We start from the raw sequence: 19,906 nt of genomic DNA, 5'->3' as shown, positions 1-19,906 counted from the left end.
TTAACGGGCTTCAGGTCTGGTCCTCCTGGGAGAACTCAGGGGCCGAATTTCCCATTTTGGTTTGGAGCCACAGGCCTAGGAGGGAGGCTCTCAGTCTAGACACAGGCGGTCTGGGCTCCTCGGGCTGTTGGGGTCCCTGAGCCCTGCCCCGTGAGTGGGGTCACCTTCGCAGTCAGAGGAAGGCTCGTACCTGATTATCCCAACACCTGCAGTGGGACAGGAGCATAGGGCACAGACACAGGCACAAGCCAGGGCAGGGTGCCCCCCCACCCCACCTGGTTCCTCCTTCCCGTGACCCCTCGGCTTTTGCCAATGGGTGGGGGTGTGGGGTATGCTGGGGGGAAAGTCAGGCCCCACCACGTTCTTGTCACAGTAGAGGTGTCCCAGCATGAGAGGGGCCCTGCAGGATCTTCGTGGAGTCCTCACAGGCCTTTGCAGGAAATGCCTTCTGGCTTTGTGTGCTGGGGTCCTCCGCCAGAAACAGGCTTTCAGTCTCTGGCCGGGCTTGATCTTTCGGGAGATGAAGGTCCTGCCAGAGTCGCCGGTCAGGGCTGGTAAGGTGGCCTGTCCGCCACTCTCCTCTACCAGCGCCTTTGGCCGCAGGTGCTCCTCCAAAGTGAGCCTGGAAAGGTGGTGCGAGCGTATTGGTGTCCGGGTCGTAGACGGCCAGCTCGACTCAGCTCCCATCTTTAGTCTGAACACGGCTTCTCTGCTTCACCCAGCACCCTTGCCACTCCCCTCCCGAAGGAATGCCAAGGCCAAAGTCTTTCCTAAGTGCTTGGAGTGACCTGCACCTAAGCTCCCCATATGGTGACAGTCCTGGCCAGCCCTTCCTGCATGTCCTGTTGGCTCTCTGGACCTGACTGGAGCCTCCAGCCCAGTCAGTACCACAAGGGCGGAGCCCAAGTTTGACCCCCACATCCCCCATCCCCCACTGGCGCCTGGTCTTCCAGACTCCCGCTGGCCACAGGAAAGTGGGTCTCCTTCCCTGACGGTCCTCCTGGCCCCTGACCTTGACCCAGTGAGTCTCCCCAAGACTGTCTTCCCAAGGGCTTCAGCCTATTTCCAGAAACCAGATCCTCTCCCTGCCAGGACCCACAGTGGGGTCCCTGTGGAGCCTCTCCCCAGGAGGGACGTGTGTGTTTCCCGGTCGTCTCCTTGTTTAGGCACCCCTGGCCGTCAGCTGCCCGTAATTCCAGTGGTTGGCAGCTGGCTTAGGGGATTGGAAGCTGGTGGGGGGCAAACAGAGTGGTAGCACAGATGGAGTCGGGGAGACTTGGGGGAGGATAACTCCATTCTATCCCTGTGTCCTCTACGAAAGCCAGGAGGATGGGGCTCTGCTACCTCCGAGACTCCACTTGGAGTTGGAGGCACGCCCCAGAGGCCAGCCACAGTGTTCCTGGGTCTCCGCCCACCTGCCCCTCCTGAGGCCACAGGCCAGGCCCCCCCCCCTCTGTGCTCTGCGCTCTGCGGGGCAGGCCTGGGACCCACCAGCTGCTCACGGGATAGAGCCGGAGGGGTGTAGGCCACCATGAGCCAGACCACGGGTATGGGGGGAAGGGGTGCTGGCTCGGGCTCCCTGCTGCAATGCAGTCCCCTCCTGAGCGGCTGTAATTGGATAATTAGTGTCATTATGCTTCCTGCCCATCGGCTCGTCTCCTGCTCTCTCGCACTCGCCTTCTCTGGCAGGAAACAAATGACTGCCTTCCCCAGGCAGAGTTGCGACCCCTGTAATGACTCTTCAAGGCCCCAGCTGGAAAGGGCCCTCTGAGAGCCACCCGTGTGGGAGTGTAGACTTCCCTTGAGAAGCAGCCTGGGGAGCTGGTGGTCCCCACAGCGTCCAGCACTCTCCAGGAAGGATTCATGGCCCTGGCCAGCTTGAAGTTGACCCCAGAAATGGGGAAGCCTCTAAGCATCTCCCAGTGCCAGCCCCTGACCAAACAGAATGTTCTGGCCTGGCTAGTGGAGTCCGGTTTGGACCTATGAATTCTGGGATCCAGGTGGGCTCAGAGAGAGCTCAGGGCTTTGGACAGGTGGAGGGCAGGGGGGCGTGGCAGAGGGAGGACTCGATAAGAGGCATCCCCTATCTCATCTTCTTTCTGGGGAAGCAGGCACCCAGGGGACCTTGCCGGGTGTGCGGGTGTGGGGGCACCCTGTCCCCAGAGCTCACAGCAACCCAGCCAGCAGGAAGGAGAATCCAGATGCGAGAGTGGAGACCCAGGGAGGCTGAGTGCCTTGAGCCGGCAGGGACAGCCAGCCCTGACTCCGGTGGCCTCACTCCCGAGCCCTGAGGTTTATGGGGACAGATTTCCTGTCTAGCCACTGTGTTGAACTCTTTTAATTGGTTCTAATCATGTGTTCATTGCTTTTCTGGGGTTTCCTGGGCAGTCACTTGGCAGAGGAGCAGTGTAGAATTCTCTGGAGCCAGACCACTTGAGTTCATGTTGGCTTCTGCTCCTTGTTGGCTGTGTGACCTTGAGTGAGCTCAACCTCTCTGTGCCTCAGCAGCCTCAGCCCTAAAGCGGGACCAGTAGCACCGAACAAATTGGTTACAGCGTAACTCTGTCCAGCATGGAGAACAAGGTTTCGTGCCGCCCAGGTGCTTGGCATTGCCTGTGACCAGACTGTTTCAATCCTCTCACGGTTCTGTTTGCTGCCTTGGCTAGAACTTCCAGGATAGTGTCCAATACACAGGTGAGAGGGAGCCCCACTCTGGGTCCCAGGGAACCCACAGAAGTGTGGGCCTTTGTTAGGTCTTGGAGACTTCAGGAAGGCACGGGGGGGTGAGGCAAGCGCTGGTGACATTCCTTCCCTTTAAGGACACAACACTGCCATTGGCCCTATCGCCCTTCTGTCCCATGTGTGGTCCCAAGTGTAGTCCAAAAGGAAGCTGCGTCCCTGTCCCTTTGCTTGAATCCCATTGGCCAGGACCTAGTGTCACATGTAGTAGCACCCGAGTTGGGAGAATGTAGTCATTTTGCTGGATGACAAGATGCCTGATTAAAAATTAAAATACAACGTTGGCAAAGAGGTGCAGAAATCGGGGAATGTCTAGCAAGTCTCTGCCACAAGGTCCTGGGGATTCGTCGGCGCTTCCTAAAGCCATCTCGCACAGACAGAACGCAGACGTGGAGGCCAGGCCTTCCCCAGGTGTTCTGGCTCTCTTCTGGTCTCTCCTGAGGACAGGGTGGGCTCAGTACCTCTAGAAAATTCACGTGGAGACTGGGGCCGCACTTCTTCTGGGTAGAAGAGCCGGTGGCGGTGGCCACCAGTGAGCCCAGCTGCACAGCTTCTCTGCGTCTCTGCCACCTAATGGGAGGACCACGGAGCTGCGGCAGGATGTGGATGGTGTCAGAGGTCACCGAGCGCAAAGGGAGGAGTAGGGCAAGCGTGGAAGGGTCCGCTAGGGTTTCCATTTCAGAGAGTGGGATGCCTGCCATCACTGGACCCAGAGCAAGAAGGGCCGTGAGACCCGTTCAGTTTCTTGATTGTGGTTAAATACAGAGCCCATCCAATGTGCCACCTTAGCCATGCGCAAGCACACAGGTCCACGGCACGAAGCACATTCCTACGTCGTGCGGTGCGATCGTCCCCGCCATCCTTCCCCAGAACCTTCCCATCTTCCCGGACTGACGCTCGGCCCCCGCTGGATACTGGAGCCCCCTCGGTGTCCCCCAGCCCCCTGGCGCCCGCCATCCCGCGCCCCATCTCTCTGCGCCCGACTGCTCCGGGCGCCCGCCCCGGGTCGGATCGACTCCCGCGGCACCTGCCCTTTTGCGGCCGGCGTCCCTCGCTCCGAGGAATAGCTCCCGGGCTCACCCCGGTCACGGCCGGTGTCCGAGCTCCTGCCTTCTGAAGACGGAAGAATGTTCCGCTGCCTGGAGAGACCCCGTTTGGCTTCTCCGTTCATCCCTCGATGAGCCCTCGGGCCCTTGGGGCTGCTACTGGGACTCATGCTGCTACGAACGTGGGTGCGCATCTCTCCCCAGCCCCCTGCTTTCACTTCTTTTAGGTACAGACCCAGACATGGAATTGCTGGCTCCGAGGCCAAGTGTCTCGTTCTTTGAGGAACTGCTAACCCCCGGGAGCCACTGAAGGCAGGCAGATGTGTGGCATCAAAGCCGGCTGGGCCCTGGGATCCCCAGGCTGAGGGCTTCGCAGACTCCCAGTGCCACCCGCTCCTGACTATGATGCTCCGACTGGGACTGAGCGTTTTTTAAAGTCCCCTGGTGCAAAGGGGGCCCCTCCACATCTGGCACCCACTGCTGTAGATTCAAGTCCTGGGCCATGAGCTAGCCAGGGTACTGTAGAAGTTCGCCCACCTGTAGGCAGGGGCTAAATCAGGTGAATGGAGGTTTCTCTGGCTTCCAGAATCCTCTTTGGCTCAACCCGAATTAACAAGGACTTCCAATGGCTGTAATCTGTACATCTGTCTTTCTCCTGGCCTCAGACGGTCCTTTGAGTCTGGACTAGGCACTGGGAGTTCCCGAGGTGGCCCTCTGGCCTGGCTACGGCCTGACAGCCCCTCCCTAGGGGCAGCCCTGCAAGGGCAGGGTCCATGAAGGTGGAGCGGCAGTGAACTGGGCGGGCGTGTGTGCGTGAGTTCATGAGTTCAGGAGTTCGGGGAGAGGGTGCCCCGGCGGGGCTGGCGGGGAGTGGGGGGGGGGGGCTGGCCCTTTTCTGCTCTTACTGTTTTTTCCCAAAGCTGTTCCCCGTGAGAGCTCCTTGGCGTGCGTACAGATTGTACCAGGAACAAGGAGGAGGAAGGAACGGGGAGTGGGGGGGGGGGCGGACCTGTCCCTTTAAATCTGTTTTCTCTGTTTTATTTCTTTCTTTCTACCCATCCTCCTCCCTGGGCTGTGAGGGCTCAGGAGCTGCAGTGATGGTGCCTCTGAAATATTAATGAGGCTCTTCTCTGCCTCAGCTCCCCCCCTCCCCGCACGGGCTCCCTCACTGCTCTGCTGAGTGCAGGCCTCATCCTGGGAGCCCTCCTGTCCCCTACCAGGTGCCCAGCCAAGGTGTGTCATGCACAGGGAAGGGGCGGAGCCAGGCAGTAGGGAGAGGGCCTGGCCAGGGAGGGGGGTGCCCAGCCGCATCTTCACCTGCCTGAGATTAAAACCAGGCCCAGGAGAGGGCAGGGCTCTGCCACTGGCATTTCCAGGGGGGCCCTGCACCCACTTCCCACTTCCCCACCGGGGGCCCGCAACCCACATCTGGGCCAGCCTCCGGTTGGTTGGGGGTGGGGGTTGCTCTTTTTTTCAAGAAATCCCCACAGCAAGTCACATTGCTGAGCCATGGATCCTTCTGGAAGGCATCCCTTCTTGGGGTGGATCTGTCAGGAGCTAGCAACGGGCAGTGTGCCTCAAGGAGGACCAGGGTGGAGGGCACGTGGCCACGTGGGCCCTCAGGCCCACATCTCTCACCCTCTGACCGCACCTCAGATGTGACTTGGCTCTGCTGGCTTGTGTTGGGCAAGCACAAGGAGCATGTTCTTGTCACCAATTTGCTGACCCCCAGGGGTGAGGGCACTGTGACTTGGGAGTGACACAGATGCTGGGACTTCCCGGCTTCTAGTCGGTGCTGCCAGCCATGCTGCGCCCATCCTGGGGACACATGCCCACTCGGACCCCAGTGACTGCACACGGGTGGCAGTGAGCACTGGCTACAAGGGGACCGGGCTGCCACCTTTGGCAACAGGCTGAATTCTATCACGTTGCCCCTGTGACTCATGGGATTTCATTCCTTGTCCCTTCCATAAAGGTGAGGGTGCGCTGCCCACATGGAGGAGGCAGCTGGGTAGAACATGGGACCAGGCTCCCTGGGGGAGCACAAGTCTTCTCTCTCCTGGCAGCCAAGGGGCTTAGTTGCTACCAGTGACATGACTCTCCTCAGGAACACGGCGAGGAAGGGCCAGCAGGTCTGGGATCATTGAGCCTCCCTGAGCCTCAGTATCCACATCTGTGAAATGGAAAGCTGTGTTCTTGCCCCCTTGCTTGGGGCCTGGGGACAGGAGGCATCAGGGTGGCAGTTGTGTGACAGGCCTGAAAGTCACAGGGCAGGGGGGAGGCAGGCCAGGGAACCGGCCACAGATCCGTACACTAGCCTTGTGCCAGGAGAGAGCAAATATCAGGAGGCACGAGGCCGTCTCTGTGGAGGTTTGCAATTCAATTAAGCCAATTAAGGTCTGAAAGATGAAAGAGTACCAAAATGGTATGTTCCCTTCTCTTTTAGTGCCTACAAACCGTTCTAGGCAGCCAGCCCAGGCCAGAAAGTCTCTGTCAGGCCTTCAGAACTGATAGGACCAGTCACTTCTGTCCTTGGCCATTCCAGTGATGGCTACTGTCCTTATTCAGAATGAGGGAGGCAATTGCCCAGGCTTAAAGAGAACCCAGAATAGTATATGCCATTTGGTCTCTACACCAGCCAACAGTCACGCAAGATAGACTTTGATTTAACTGATGGCTCCTGTCTGCCCTGTTGCCTATAGAGTGAACGAAGACGAGGAATATTAGCATAAGCACGGTGTTCCCCAAGAGGGGACCCCCACGCCCAGACCTGGGTGGAGCCCCTGGGCACACTGAGAGTGACCTGCTGGAGGCCAAGGCATTCCTGCGCCTCGTCCCCTTGCCCTCTGTCGTGCTCTTCAGGATGGCGATCCCCCATAAAAGGCCCCTGTTCACTGACTCCTCCAGGGCCCGTCCCTGCCCAGGGCTGACCGTGTAATAGACTTCCTGCCAGTTCAATAACCACCTGTCTCAAAAAGCTTGCGACCCCAAGAGCAGGGAAGACACGCTCACAGGTTACTGCGATGCTGAGCAGAGTGGGATAGGGACAGGGCCAGATTACAGACTCATCAGCGATCAGTTTTGGCAGAGGCTCTGTGGAGAATGTTCTGCTTGAACTGCCGCTCAGATTTGCTGTCAGAGGTCGTCAGGTAGAGCGGGGACAGAAGGCCATGCAGGGCAGGGTGCGTCCAGAGCGCAGGGGGCTGGCCGGGCCGTGCACTGGGGCAGGGCGGGTGGTGCCACGGGTATGCCAGTGTGAGGTCCCAGCGGAAACAGGGTGTGGGGCTTTCCAGAAGCCAGTGCAGCTTGGAGGCAGCGAGAGTGGCCGTGCGGGAGAAGCAGTGACTCAGAGCAGGGTGGTGACAAGCCGTCCGACAGGAGGGAAACCGATGAGGTGGGGGCTGGGGGCGAGGGGGTGCGCCCGGCAGTGGGTGGGGTGCCAGGGGATACCGAAACTCAGAGGGGCAGCAGCGCCAGCTGAGAGGAAGTGGTAAGGGCAGGAGCGCCCTGCGTCCCACAGAAGGTCAGCCTTTGCCTCCCTGCCTGGTTCCCTTCCCATGAGTCACCACAGGCCCCGTAGGCCCAGTGATGACAGCACAGCAATTCGGAGCAGTTCAAGGACCCTGCGGGACTGTCTGGGCCACTGCTGTTGCTTAATCCAGGGCAGGGCCGCGCTGGGACCACAGTAGGGCCCAGGCGGGGAGGACAGAACCCACCTTCGGGGAGCCCTGTTGGGGGGGGGGTAGGGGAGGAGAGGGCTGTGCCTCGGGCATGAGCAGGTGATGATGGTGTGAGCTCCACCAGCATCTGCCCCTGAGCCCACCCACCTCCGGATCTTTTCCTCTGTCACCACCCGGAGCCCTCGAATGCCATCTGGGTGGGGCTGGGCACCTTCCAACCGAGTCTTCTCCAAGTGGGTATAGAGGTCAGAAAGCTAAAAGGGTTCCAAAAAGGAACAAAATCATTCATCTGGCTTCACTTCTGGAAAGAACTCCAGGGAGTCCCTAGGCAGCTCTGTGGGGCCACGCAGGCACCTAGCTGGCCCCTGGGGCCTTGGGGCCCGAGTGGAAGGTGTGGAATGTAGGCCAGTGGCCTCCCCGTCAGATGCATGGGAGCCTGGGGTGAGCGTGGCCATTGCCTCAGCCTGGGAGGGGGCGCCCACCACCTGGGCTGACGGCATTTGGACTCGGCTCAGGGACAATTGCCGCACATTCTTGCTAAATGCCCCCCTACCCCCAGCCCTGCCAGGACTCACACCTCACACAGCCCATTGGTTGGTCTCTCAGCGGCCCTGTTGGCCTGGGGCCTTCTTCCAGAGCGACCTGTGCCTCTTGGTGGGCTGAAACCAGTGCCTGCACAGATGAACCAGACCCTGTCCCCTCCGCTGGGGATGCAGACCCAGCACTGCTAGTTCTCCCAGGTCGTCGAGTTGGGAAGGGAGAGACATGGCAGCGGCGCCCACGGTCAGAGAAAGGTGTGCCCGGCAGGAGCACTGTCCTGGCTTCTGCCCCTCCAGTCTGTCCCTACCTGGCAGCCCTGTGCTCCGTGATGCCCGTGTCACTGGTGGCCCCACGGGATCTGCAACTCCTGGCTCCCTCCGACCTGTCCCTTTACCTGCCTTCTCGCTAGCATCAGGCTCTCTTCTCTCAATGTGCGCCTTCCAAGAGGCCTTCCCTGGCCACCGCTGGGGACCCGTGTCCCAGGCAGAGAGCACAAGAATCCATTCAGTCCTGTCACCTCCCTGTCCCCAGGACAGACGGCCAGTGCAGGCGCATAGTAGATGCTCAGTAAGGATTTGTCAGATGGCAAACCGGAAAGACGGGCTGTGGGAAGATGCGCGGGACTGGAGAGGACGGCGTGTTCTCTTGTCTGCCATCTCTTTGTTCCCACATCTTCCGGCCATGAAGGCTGCTCCATGGGGAGAGTCTGGAGGATTAACACTTAGGTGCCCAAACTTAAAGAATGTTGACCACTGTGGGTGGTCATTTTCTGGGCTGCCTCTCTGCGTCCCAGACCTCACAGGTAGGTGCTTTTTCTTGACAACACAGAGCCAGTGTCGAAAGGAACTGAGGCCTCCATGTGTCCCGAGGCTCCTCGGGGCTATAGGCATATGGAAATGGTCCTATGAATCCGTCATGGGGGGGGGGGCAGAAGGCCATGGAGGGGAGCAGATGGCTGCGTGCTGTGGCACAGGGTGATGGGGAGTCACCGGTGACCCGTGGCTGCTTCCCGCTTTCTCCACCACCTCTGCCTTTCTACTCCGTTTCTCTCCTCCTTCTCCCTATCCCCCCCTCCCTTCCCACTCCTGCCCTCCTTCTCCCTCCCTACTCGCTCCCTCCAGGCCACCCCACCTTTCTTACCCCAGCCCCCCAGGCACCCTCAGGGCAGCAGAGACACCCTGCACACTAAGCCTTGACCTGGCTCCCAGCTGGCCCTGTCCATGGCGGCTTGGCCTGCTTCCCAGACCCTGCGCAGCCCCGAGCCTGAAACCATGAGCCACAGAGGCTGAGCCAGAAGACCGCTGCCACCACCACTGTAGGGGATTTCTACCTGCCATGGTGGGCCAGTCCTAATCAGGCGAGAGCAGGGAGTGTGAAAGCTTTCACTCAGGATGGGGCAGAGACATGGGGAGAATTGTGGCACGGATAACACCCCCCCACACACCTGTGCCACCGTTCAACCCCAACACATCACTGCTGCTTCAGTGGGGATTCCTAGAGGGATTCAGAGGTTGCCACAGACCGCTTCTGGGAGACACTAAGGCCTCCTCCTGCCCCACCTAGGCAAGTCCTCCTGCCTTGGGTGCTCATGCCGGGAAGGACTAGGGGTTGGCCTGCCAGGTGGGCCTGGCAGGGCATGAGGGCCACCAGCCCAGCCTCGGAGGTGAATTTTGCAATCAGCAACTCATGGCTCAGGCTGAGTGCAGATCTGCAGAGAATTCTGGAAGAGTGGACCTCAGTTTTGTCTCAACTTCACGCCTGGCTTCTCACCTCTCTCCAGGTGTCCGCGTTCAGCCACGTCCCCACCACAGCTCTCTCCACAACACTTCACCCAGACCTTAGGACGCCTGGTGGCCACCTGCCCCTAGCCAAGCCTGCAGCTGTGAAGAGGTCGGGCACAACAGGCAGGATGGGCGACCTGGCCAACAGTTCCATCGAGTTCCACCCCAAGCCCCAGCAACAGCGGGAGGCCCCCCAAGCAGGTGGCTTTGGGTGTACCCTGGCTGAGCTGCGTTCCCTCATGGAGCTCCGAGGGGCTGAGGCGCTGCAGAAGGTCCAAGAAGCCTACGGGGATGTCAGTGGGCTTTGCAGGAGGCTGAAGACCTCGCCCACAGAGGGTAAGACTGCCAGCAGAGCCCCAGCGCAGGCCGCGTGTGTGCCAGGGACATAGGGCCATGGACCATCTGACACCCCCGCCCCTGTCTTCAAGGGGCGTCCTGAAGATGTTCCATACCCCCTCCCCAGGGCAGGCCTGGCCAAGGTGGCGCTTCTGACCCTGACTGTGCCCTCCCGTAGCAACCGTGCCCCACCCCACGCCACCAGCAAGAGATGCTCTGTGTGGGCAAGGAGGTCATCCTCTGCGCACCGGGGGTCCTCGAGGAGCTGTGGCCTGAGCCCCTCCGTAATCAGCAGCTCCTTGCTCTCGCCTCTTTGGCTTAAACAGCCTCAAGCAGCAGAGAAGGGGAGGGAAGAGACAGCACGGTGTCGGCGTGCGCGTGCGGGCTGGGCCCCAGCCGGAACCCCAGAAGCTCTTCTGAAATGGGGTGGGACAGCCTCCCAGCGCAGAGGAGAAGGAAGACAGGGCCCCGTCTGTATGTCCCAGGTGCCCTGTGTGCTCAGCCCTATGTCCAGTTAAGTGGCCCAGGAAGAGGCAGGGGTGTAGGGGATCTCTCTGGAAAGCGAGCGAAGCAGAGTGCTGAGCACAGTGGCCACAGAAAAGCAAGCCTGGGGCAGTATGGATCTGAGGGGAGTTCCTGCAGGGAGTTTAAGGAGGCTGAGGAACCTCCTCTAGAAGGTTCCAGAGGCAGAGGCCCAGTGACCATCTTGGGTCCCTGCCGCTGCCCTGGAGCCCTTTCCTCCCTGCTCTGGAGGCCAAGCTCTGGCCTGCCCCGCAACAGCCTTTCCCAGCCCTGCCTCTTGCGTCTGCCGAGAGGCTGGGACCCCCAGGAGCCAGGTTTAGCCCCAGACTCCAGCAATTCCAGTGTTTTTCTGCCCTGGCTGGGACTGCTAGGGCACTAGTCCTCCCTGGCAGGACTGCTAGGGCACTCCCAGCCCAGTGCCAGGCCTGTTCGCCGACCCTGATCGATCGCGGCTGTCATACCTCTGTCTACCCCAGGCCCTGGCCATCCTCCTCGTCCCCTGCCCCCTGGCCCTATCCATCTGTGGGGCCACATGGGCTGGAGCAGGGGGCAGAGATGGCCCACCCAGGACATGGTGGGCCCAAGGGCCAGGCGAGAGGGTTCCCTCCCAGCCAGGCCAGGAACTCCCAGCCTCTGGCCTTCCCAGGGCCGCCTGGATCTCTCTTGCTTGTGCTCTAAAAGGACCCAGCCTGGTGTGTTGTGTTACCGGGGCAGATGGCTTGGCTCAGGGCCAAAGGGATCTCTCTCCTTCCCTCCTCCTTACCCCTCCCAACCGGGATTTAGGGCTAGGGGGGAGGCTGGGGTGGAGGGCCATTTAGCCACAAGGGCTATGGCCTCTCCCAGATAAAAGGAAGCAGATGGGCTTCAGCTGGCAGCTCTTTCCTCTGCCTGTCAGGCCTTGTTAAATATTTAAAATGTCAAGGCCCCTGGGAACCTGCCTGATTCTGCCACAGTGCTCTCCGGAGCTTGCCCGGTGCCTGTGGAGGGGCAGGCGTGGAGAAGGGCAAGCACCCAGGTGGGCGGCCTGGCCGCAGCAGAGGGATCCAGCCAGGCCTGATCTCCACCACGAAGCACGGTCACTGTGATGACTACCCCTCCCATCCCCAAGCCCGGGAGCCCCAGCCCCCACCGCACCTGCTGCCTTGGCCCGGAATGCTCCTCCAGATGTCCCTACTCCTGCCCAGACACAGTGGCCTCGGCTTTGGGCCCCTCCCAAAACTACATCCCCAGGCCCCCACACCAATCCCCTGTCAAGGTGTGCTGGCAGATTGGTGCTTTGGGGAAGGCGGTGAGTCTAGGGAGGTGCGTGGTGTACTGGGGGAGGAGATTCCGGCTGTTCCTGGCCATAAGCGCATCAATGGACTCAGCCTTTGTTACTATCCAAGAGGATTCCAGAAGCCAGGGAACCTGGGTCTTGGGCCAAGTTCAGTGGTAAGCCCCCTGGAGGGGCCCGGGTCCCAACCCTTCCCCTGTCTGGACTTTACCAGCAGTCATGGAAAGGAGAGGGCAGATTATGCAGGAACCACACAATGTGGGCCTAATCCAATTCCGATGGCATCTGGCCTCAGCTCTGGGTAGGGCGCTCATCTGTGTCCATGCCAACCAGCCAGCCCCCGCCCCAGTGCTCTGGCCCTGGGCCACCGTTGGGGGCCTGCTGGTCAGGCACATGCTTAGAATGAGAGGGGCTGCGCCTGCCTTCTGGTGAGCACCTGAGCAGCTGCCGGGACCCCTGAGCCCGGCAGGAAGACCACAGCCTTGGGCTGGTGTAGAGCAAGGGAGAGAGAAGCATTGGTAGAGCATCAAGGGCAGCTCAAGGCCAAGGAACAGGCTGACGGTGGGAGGGAGAGAGGGAGGAGGGGGAGGGAGGAAGCACTGGAGCCAGCTTGCTCTGGGGGAAGGCGCCCCAAGGTCCTGGCTTCTGTACGGGACAAGCCATGCTGGGCAAGGTAGGCAGGATGCAGACTTACAGGGCCATGGGGACCCGTGCCCTTTTTTAGAACGGGATCGTGGATATCCTAGGGGCCTAGGAGAGCCAGGGTTCATAGTGCCTCCCTAGTACTTACCCTACGTGTCATATGTCTTGTAGCTTAAAGACGCAGGCCTTAGTCAGGAGTGGGGACCAGGCCCTCAGCTAGGACCCCAGCCCCTAGGAGCCAAGGTCCTGAGCTTCCTCCAGACACCCCGCTGGAAAGTTGCAGAAACTTGAGCCCCGGCAGGGCCCAGGCACAATGAGGCCCCGGGGAGAAGGGCAGGGACAGCTGCGGCTCTGCTAGGTGAGGGGCACAGCGTGTGATCGGTGCCAGCTGGGGAGATGCCAGGCTCTTGTCAGGCCTTGTGCCTCAGGGGGGTCCCACCCTGTCCCTCCCACAAAGCCCTATGTCCCCGCCCAGTGGACACCCACCGTCCTTCCACTTAGCACTTCCTTGCTCTCAAGTCACCTGGGGGCCAGGTCCTGTGTGCCTTCCCAAGCCAGCTGGGAGCACCTCATAGGGTGGCACCCCCAGCCCCATCTGCCCTGCCGGCTGCTCCCTGCCCTCTCAGGAGGCCAAAGGAGTCACAACTCCGCAGAACTGGGAACTGTAAGCAACCATCTGTCCACTAGGTGTCAGTGTGGGGCTTGACACTTTGGGGGCAGGCCCAGGGCACTGGATCCCATCTGCTTACCTCAGGGGAAGGTGGCCTAGTGGGTATCTGGCCTTGGGAGGAGGTAACCTGGATGTCAGTCCCACATGGAAGTTTCTGGTAGCTCTAGAGGCAGAGAGGCCCAGAAGACTCAGTGCAGGCGTGGGTAGAAAGTGGAGTGTCCCAAGAATGAAAAGTAAGGTAAGGGCCCAGCTTCCAGATGCCAGAGTTCACCCCTTTGCGGGTGTTGATTCTGAGTCCTCCATCCCAGCCCCAACACAGTAGCTTGTCTGGGATGTGGAGGGGCCTCCCAGCGCTCTGAAAGTCTAGATCAGTCTAGATCAGGCCCCTCTCAGCCCCTCAAGCCCTCCTCCACCATGCATTATGGGTTCCGGCCACAAGGGGTCCCCACTGGGGCTGGCTTTGTCATCCTTGACCCTCCTTGTCCTCTGTCCTCAGCCTGGTGGCCAGGGGAAACCGTGGCATCAGCACGAATCACTGACAGTCCCATTAGCCTTATAGATGTTCCCACCTGCCACATGTGCAGTCCCATAGGAGGCAGTAGGTGCTCTGAGTTGCGGGACACGGGGAAGGGCAGGGATGGGCCGTGGGTGCCAGGAACAGAAACAGACAAGGTCTTTGGGCGGCTGGAGCCCACCCTCCCCCAGATCGGGTCAGACGATAAACGCTCTGTGTCCAGCACATGTGGTTTGGCTGTGCCCCACTCTGGGTGGCTTAGCCTCTGTGAGGCTCCTGCCATCCTGGCCTGGGGTTGAGTGACCAGGACAGCACAGGACTCCTGGGTTGCCAATAAGAGCTCCGACTCGTGGGTACGAGGCCCTTTCCTCCTCTGAACCCTGGAGGGTTGGTATGAATACGTCGGCCCACCCACAGCGCCCTCGGCCCCTCCGGCCCAGTCTCTTACGAAGCCCTGCACCCCTTGGAAAGCCTTGGCTGTTCTCATCCCAGGCCCAGCTGGGTCCCCTCTGTTCGCTCCCCATGTTGGCTGTCATTGTCCCTTCGGAAGGGGCCCAGTGAACCCCATCCACATCCCTGGGCCTATGGGGGAAGGATCTGGCCCTCGGGCCCACTAGGGGCCCCACACCATTGTGTGTTGTGTCCGGGCAGCTGGACATACGTGCCCTCGGAGTTTGTGGAAAGGCCTGCGGCACCAGGCCAGGGCCGGTCCGCCTTCCAGGAGCTCTCGGGCGGGAGCCAGGGCTGGGCCCTGTGGGCAAGCGGGGCAGGAACGGGCAGGGCCTCGTGCCGCTGGTCTCAGCCATTCTTCTTCCTGCACCCCCCAGGCCTGGCCAACAACGCCAGCGACTTGGAGAAGCGCAGGCAGATCTACGGGCAGAACTTCATCCCCCCCAAGCAACCCAAGACCTTCCTGCAGCTGGTGTGGGAGGCCCTGCAGGACGTGACCCTGATCATCCTGGAAGTGGCCGCCGTCGTCTCCTTGGGCCTTTCCTTCTACGCACCACCAGGAGAGGAGAGCGAAGGTGAGCGGGGAGAGGGGGGCCCGGCGGGAGGGCAGGGCTGGGACTCGGGCCGAGGCACCGGAGCATGACTGTCCCGGCCCGCCATCCTTCGCTGCCGTCCTCGGGCACAGCATGCGGGAACGTGTCAGCCGGGGCGGAGGACGAAGGGGAGGCCGAGGCCGGCTGGATCGAGGGAGCCGCCATCCTGCTGTCGGTCAGCTGCGTGGTGCTGGTCACGGCCTTCAACGACTGGAGCAAGGACAGGCAGTTCCGGGGCCTGCAGAGCCGCATCGAGCAGGAGCAGCGCTTCTCAGTCATCCGCGACGGCCAGCTGCTGCAGGTCCCTGTGGCTGCCCTGGTGGTGGGGGACATCGCACAGGTCAAGTACGGTGAGCGCCTCCACGGCGGGCCTTCCCCCGCCCAGGAGCACGTGGGCCTTCACCTGTGGGGGCACAGGGGCTGAAGGTGGGAGTTCGAGCCGGAGACAGAGCCCCAGAAGGGCAGGACGACGGGGCTGGGTTGGGTGAGTCTTCCCCAGAAAGGAGGAGACCGAGAGAAGCGGGCCCCGCACACTGGGTTCGAGACCCCCCCCCCCCCGAGGCAGGGGGGAGGCAGCAGGGAGGGGGGGGCCTCCTGGATCCACACCCAGCCTGTGGTTCCGGCTGCCCGGCTGGCCCTAGGAGACCTGCTGCCTGCCGACGGCGTGCTCATCCAAGGCAACGACCTCAAGATCGACGAGAGCTCCCTGACCGGCGAGTCGGATCACGTGCGCAAATCAGCGGACAAAGACCCTATGCTGCTCTCAGGTGAGGCCTCCGGGCACTGGCCAGGCCACCTCCTGGACCAGCTCAGTGCTTCACGGCCTTGGAGGCCACCTGGGCCGGCCGCCCCCTCAACCGGGGCCTCCTAAGTAGCCCTTCTGGTCGAAGAGTCTGAAGATTTTGCCCTGTCCCCGAAAGGGGCCAGAGCAGACTGTGGGAGGCATGATGGGGACAGCTCCAGCCACTGGGACAGGAAGGGGGTGCTCCCACCCCTGAAGAGCCCCTGATCTCCTGACCACAGCCCTCAGAGGCGAGGCCTGACTCTGGGTCAGCACAGTGCTGTGGTCCTCCCCAGCCCAAACACTCAAGAAGAGCCAGTGGGGGTAGTGTTCCCTTTCCAGAAGGTTTGGGCTTAGCCCAGGGTTTATCCCAGTGGCAAATGCAGTGTGAAGCAGCACCGAGAGGCTGGAGGCCCCAGGTGGGCCCTAAGAGGACCTCATCTTGGGCCTCTGGGCAAAGCAGCTGCTCCTTTGGGGCCTCCAGGTCCCCTCCGAGCCAGGAATGAGGCTTCAGCCTAGTCTTAGGGTCAACATGGCCCCCACGGGCCTCCAAACACTGAGTCCCTGCTTCTGGGATTTCTGCGAGAGAACCTGTAGGTGTTCAGCATGCCTCCTACCAGCAGAGTAAATCTCTGTCCTGGTTCCCCTGTGTTGCCAGGTACTCATGTCATGGAAGGTTCTGGAAGAATGGTGGTGACTGCCGTTGGTGTGAACTCCCAGACAGGCATCATCTTTACCTTGCTTGGAGCTGGTGGAGAGGAAGAGGAGAAGAAGGATAAGAAAGGTAAGGAAGCGGTGACCTCCAGTTCCCAGTGCAAGCAGGGGCTGGCCCTCTGTCTCTGCAGCCTGCTCTTTCTTCCTTTATATCTTGCTGGCCTAATCCCCTACTCCAGCTCCAGGGAGAGCCAGCCCTCAGGGGTGGGAGGTAATACCCGCTCTTCTGATTCCTTTCGGGGACCCCTCTCCTGGGGTCATTGCCCCAGAGCCAGCAGGTCGGCGGGCCCCCCAGTTCTGTGTAAGGGCAGCTATTCCCCGAAGGCTTTGGGAAGTGTGTTGCCAGGGTGGGGGAAGTGCCCTGGCTGGGCGGGGATGGGGTTGGAGGGACAGGGGCTAGCCACCTTGGCTTGGGAGGGCGCCACCAGTAAGGTGCTAAGGGACCCCACCAACATGGCAGCCAGGGAAAGGGGGGTCATACGGCCAGAGCTAGAAGGTTCCCAAGCAGAATGGACTGGACTCCCCAGAAGCACATGGCCATCCTGCTGCCTCCTCTTGCCACTGCTATGTGCCCCAGGCATGGCGGTCCTCAGTGCCACCGCCACGCCAGACTCCCAGCCCCAGAGTCGGGACCCCACCATCTTCTTTGATTAGGACCGGGACCAGCTCACAACTCACCTTGCTCTAACCTGGGTCTCCCCTCAGGCTGCTCCTGCAGTCAAACCAGGTGGGGAGCGGAATTTTCTAGATGTGTGCCTCGGAGAGAATTCACTCGGGCCCACAAGAAGTACAAAGAACCCGCACTTGTGTGGGGAGAGCACGTCTGGAAGCCTGCGGCCACCAGGCCTGCTCAGACAGTCAGGGCCCCCAGAGCCAGAAAACAGGCAACAAAGGGGCAAGTCAGCAAGGAAGGATGTGCTGGTGTCCCCAGCCCTAGCCTGCCCTGCTCCTGGAGGCAGTGAGAGAGGAGACAGATGACCAGCCATTGCCTAGACGCTTCCATGGGCCCTGCCCACCTTTGCCACACCAAGCCTCTTCTCTCTGCAGGGCTCAGCCTAGTTGCCGCCCACGGTGAGCTCACTAGGGTCCCTCGGCAGGCAGGCGGGTAGGGCAGTCAGCCCTGGGCCTCCGCTGGGGCTGGGCTGGAGGCCCCACCCTCCCTCCCGGGAAGCCGAGCTCACTGCCTGGGGTCCCTCCATTGACACCATGATGGCTCGTTGGCAGGGTGCTCCTTCTCCCCTCCTTCACGGGCTCCCCCCCCCCCCGCCAGCTCTGCCCATCAAATGTCGGTGGTCTTCAGCACTGAGTTCTGGGCCCCTCCTCACCAACCTTGACTAAACCCCCCTAGGGGCCCCAGGGACCCTAGGGACCCCCAGCTCCCGCCCTGGCTCTGGTTCCTCTGCCCCGTCTCCGTCAGCTCCCCTAGGCCAAGCACCTTCACCAGCATGCTTCCTGGAGGAGGGGAACCCCGAGGGCTAGCCAGGGTCTGGGGAGGGGCAGCAGCACCCACAATTCCCCATCAAGGTCTCAGTCCAAGGCTCAGCCACTCCAGCAGCTACTCCCAGTGCGTTTCCCTGGGTTTCCCATGCCCTGACCCTCGCTGCCTCTCGACTGTGTCTATCAGCCCAGTGCTCCGGACCCACCTGCTTCCCTCCGACCAGCTTCTTGCCTTTCGGCCTTGACTCCTAGTCACCCTTCTGCTTGGGATGTCCTCCTGCCCCTCCTCCCCTCCCTTGGCTTCTGTCTTCCTCTTCCTGTAGTGTTCATCCCACACCCCCTCCCTCCTCTAGAGGCCTCCCTGGGTCCTGTCTGCAGCCTCTGACCTTTCTGTGGGCCCTCACGGCCCCAGAGTTTTCAACAACGACTCCTCACTGCGCTGTATGGTCACCGTGTGTCTACAGGCATCTCCTCTGCCCCCAGAAATCTTCCCTTCGGAACCTCCCCACCCTCACAGAGGGCCCAACCTACAAGGCCGCAGCCCAGCATTCTCACTGCCCCAGTCCCAAGCACCCAGCTGCGGGCTTTGCGGCAGCCACCCCGCAGGTTCATGGACGGCCACCCCCCGCAGGTCCACCTGGGACCCAGCGTGTCCCACACCGTGTCGCTTCCTCCAGGGCTAGGTGCCCAGCAGCCTGGTGCCAGGCGGGCACCTGAAGCTGGCAGGTTTCTAGAGTCTCGCTGCTTTGTCCCTCCAAAGCACTCATAGAGCTAGCCGCTGGGACCCCGAGGTAAAGCGTTCAAGCTGCTTCTTGGGGCAAGTACACATCGAAGCCTGGGGGCCCTGCTCAAGGTGACAGAGCTGGGACGAGACAGCTGGCAGCTCCAACTCCACATGGTGGTAGGCTTTCTAGAAGCCTCCCATTGCCGGGTCACACATGGCCCACAGTTTGTCTGGGGCTGGCACGGGGGGATGGGTGCGTTCACTGGAGGGCTGGGGCCTCAGTCAGGAAGCCTAGAGTGTGGCGCCCATTTGCCCCGAGAGGTGGTGATGGGGCATCAGAGGGTAATAGGGGCCCGGAGCCTTCCGCACTCTCTCCCCGCCTTCCACCGTGCTCTCTGGCCTCACTGTGTGTGTCCCTGCCCTGTGCCCCATCGTCCCACAGTGATGCTTTCAAGGCTTCGTGTCTGTCGTTCCTCTTCTGTTGTAGGCAAGCAGCAGGACGGGGCAATGGAGAGTAGCCAGACCAAAGGTAACGCGTGCCCTGCGCACAGGGTGGGGGGGCTGCCCGCTTCAGTTCTGGGAGCAGCACCCGCAGAGCAGTTGAGTGAGGCCAGAAGCCCTCACTCGAGAATCACCTGCGAGCTGGCTTCCTGGCCAGGCGACTGAGGCTTAGGCCTATGGGTGTCCCAATTCAGCCGGACCTTTGAGGCAGGGTGACAGGTGGCCATCCGATGCCCACTTTCCCCTCAGCCTGGTAGGCGCTGAGACTCCGCCATGGGACGGGGGTTGTCCACGGTCAGGCGCAGGTACTGGGGAAGCCAAGGTGGCCGAAGCAAGATCACAGTTCAGAGACACAGACCCAGGGGCAAGACTCTGGTGCCTTGTGGGACCCGGGGACCCAGAGACCAAGACAGGGTCCGACAAGGAACCTGGAGTTCAGAGGAGAGCTAAGGTTGGGTCGGGGTCGGGGGCAGCCTGACGGCCACAGTCCCAGGCCAGGGTGGAGAGGGGCCGTTGCTGGCCGGGGACTGAGTATCAGTGAGGCCGTGGGCTCTGGCTTGAGGCCCCTGGGGAAAGCAGTCAGTGGTGAGGGGGTCTCAGGCAGTCACGGGGAGAAGGCACGGGTGGGAAGACCGGAAGCATTACGGAGCAGCTGGCGGCGTGACACGGCGGGTGATGCGTGACATGGAGGTGGCGTCAGGAGCACCGAGAGCTCCGTTGTGTGGGGACAGGGGTAGTGACAGAGAAGGATGAGTAGTGGGGTTGGGTGCCCCCTCGAGGTGGGACATGGATAGGCCACCTGCTCCAGACCGAAAGTGGAGAGGCAGCTAGAGGAGAGGCTCCGGGAGGAGAGAACAGGGGCCGTGCATGGTGAGCGGGGTTCCTGACGGAGGTCAAGGTGCCCACTCACGAGGCTGCTGGGAGAACAGACACCAGTGGGCTAGTGGGTCACCTCAAGGTTCT

The 19,906-nt window shown here is 61.4% G+C and overlaps 1 protein-coding gene across 4 annotated transcripts in view; it reads left to right on the top strand.

Moving 5' to 3' along the window:
• The window catches only part of ATP2B3 (ATPase plasma membrane Ca2+ transporting 3), a 58,485-nt gene that overhangs the window by 6,370 nt on the left and 32,209 nt on the right, over positions 1-19,906 (top strand). For all 4 annotated transcript variants that reach the window (XM_045068003.1, XM_045068000.1, XM_045068001.1 and 1 more), the window contains exons 2-7: positions 9,786-10,122; positions 14,571-14,768; positions 14,879-15,136; positions 15,428-15,553; positions 16,226-16,351; positions 18,930-18,971. In XM_045068003.1, coding sequence (XP_044923938.1) covers positions 9,915-10,122; positions 14,571-14,768; positions 14,879-15,136; positions 15,428-15,553; positions 16,226-16,351; positions 18,930-18,971 — 958 coding nt within the window. In that variant the 5' untranslated portion in view covers positions 9,786-9,914. The remainder of the gene's footprint in view (positions 1-9,785; positions 10,123-14,570; positions 14,769-14,878; positions 15,137-15,427; positions 15,554-16,225; positions 16,352-18,929; positions 18,972-19,906) is intronic.

Source organism: Mustela putorius, unplaced genomic scaffold, assembly GCF_011764305.1.
Source record: "Mustela putorius furo isolate JIRA1106 unplaced genomic scaffold, ASM1176430v1.1 tig00003899_pilon_pilon_pilon, whole genome shotgun sequence".
In the NCBI taxonomy this organism is placed as follows: Eukaryota; Metazoa; Chordata; class Mammalia; order Carnivora; family Mustelidae; genus Mustela; species Mustela putorius.
Note: the sequence above shows the minus strand (reverse complement) of the source record. Positions and strands in the feature narration are given on the sequence as shown.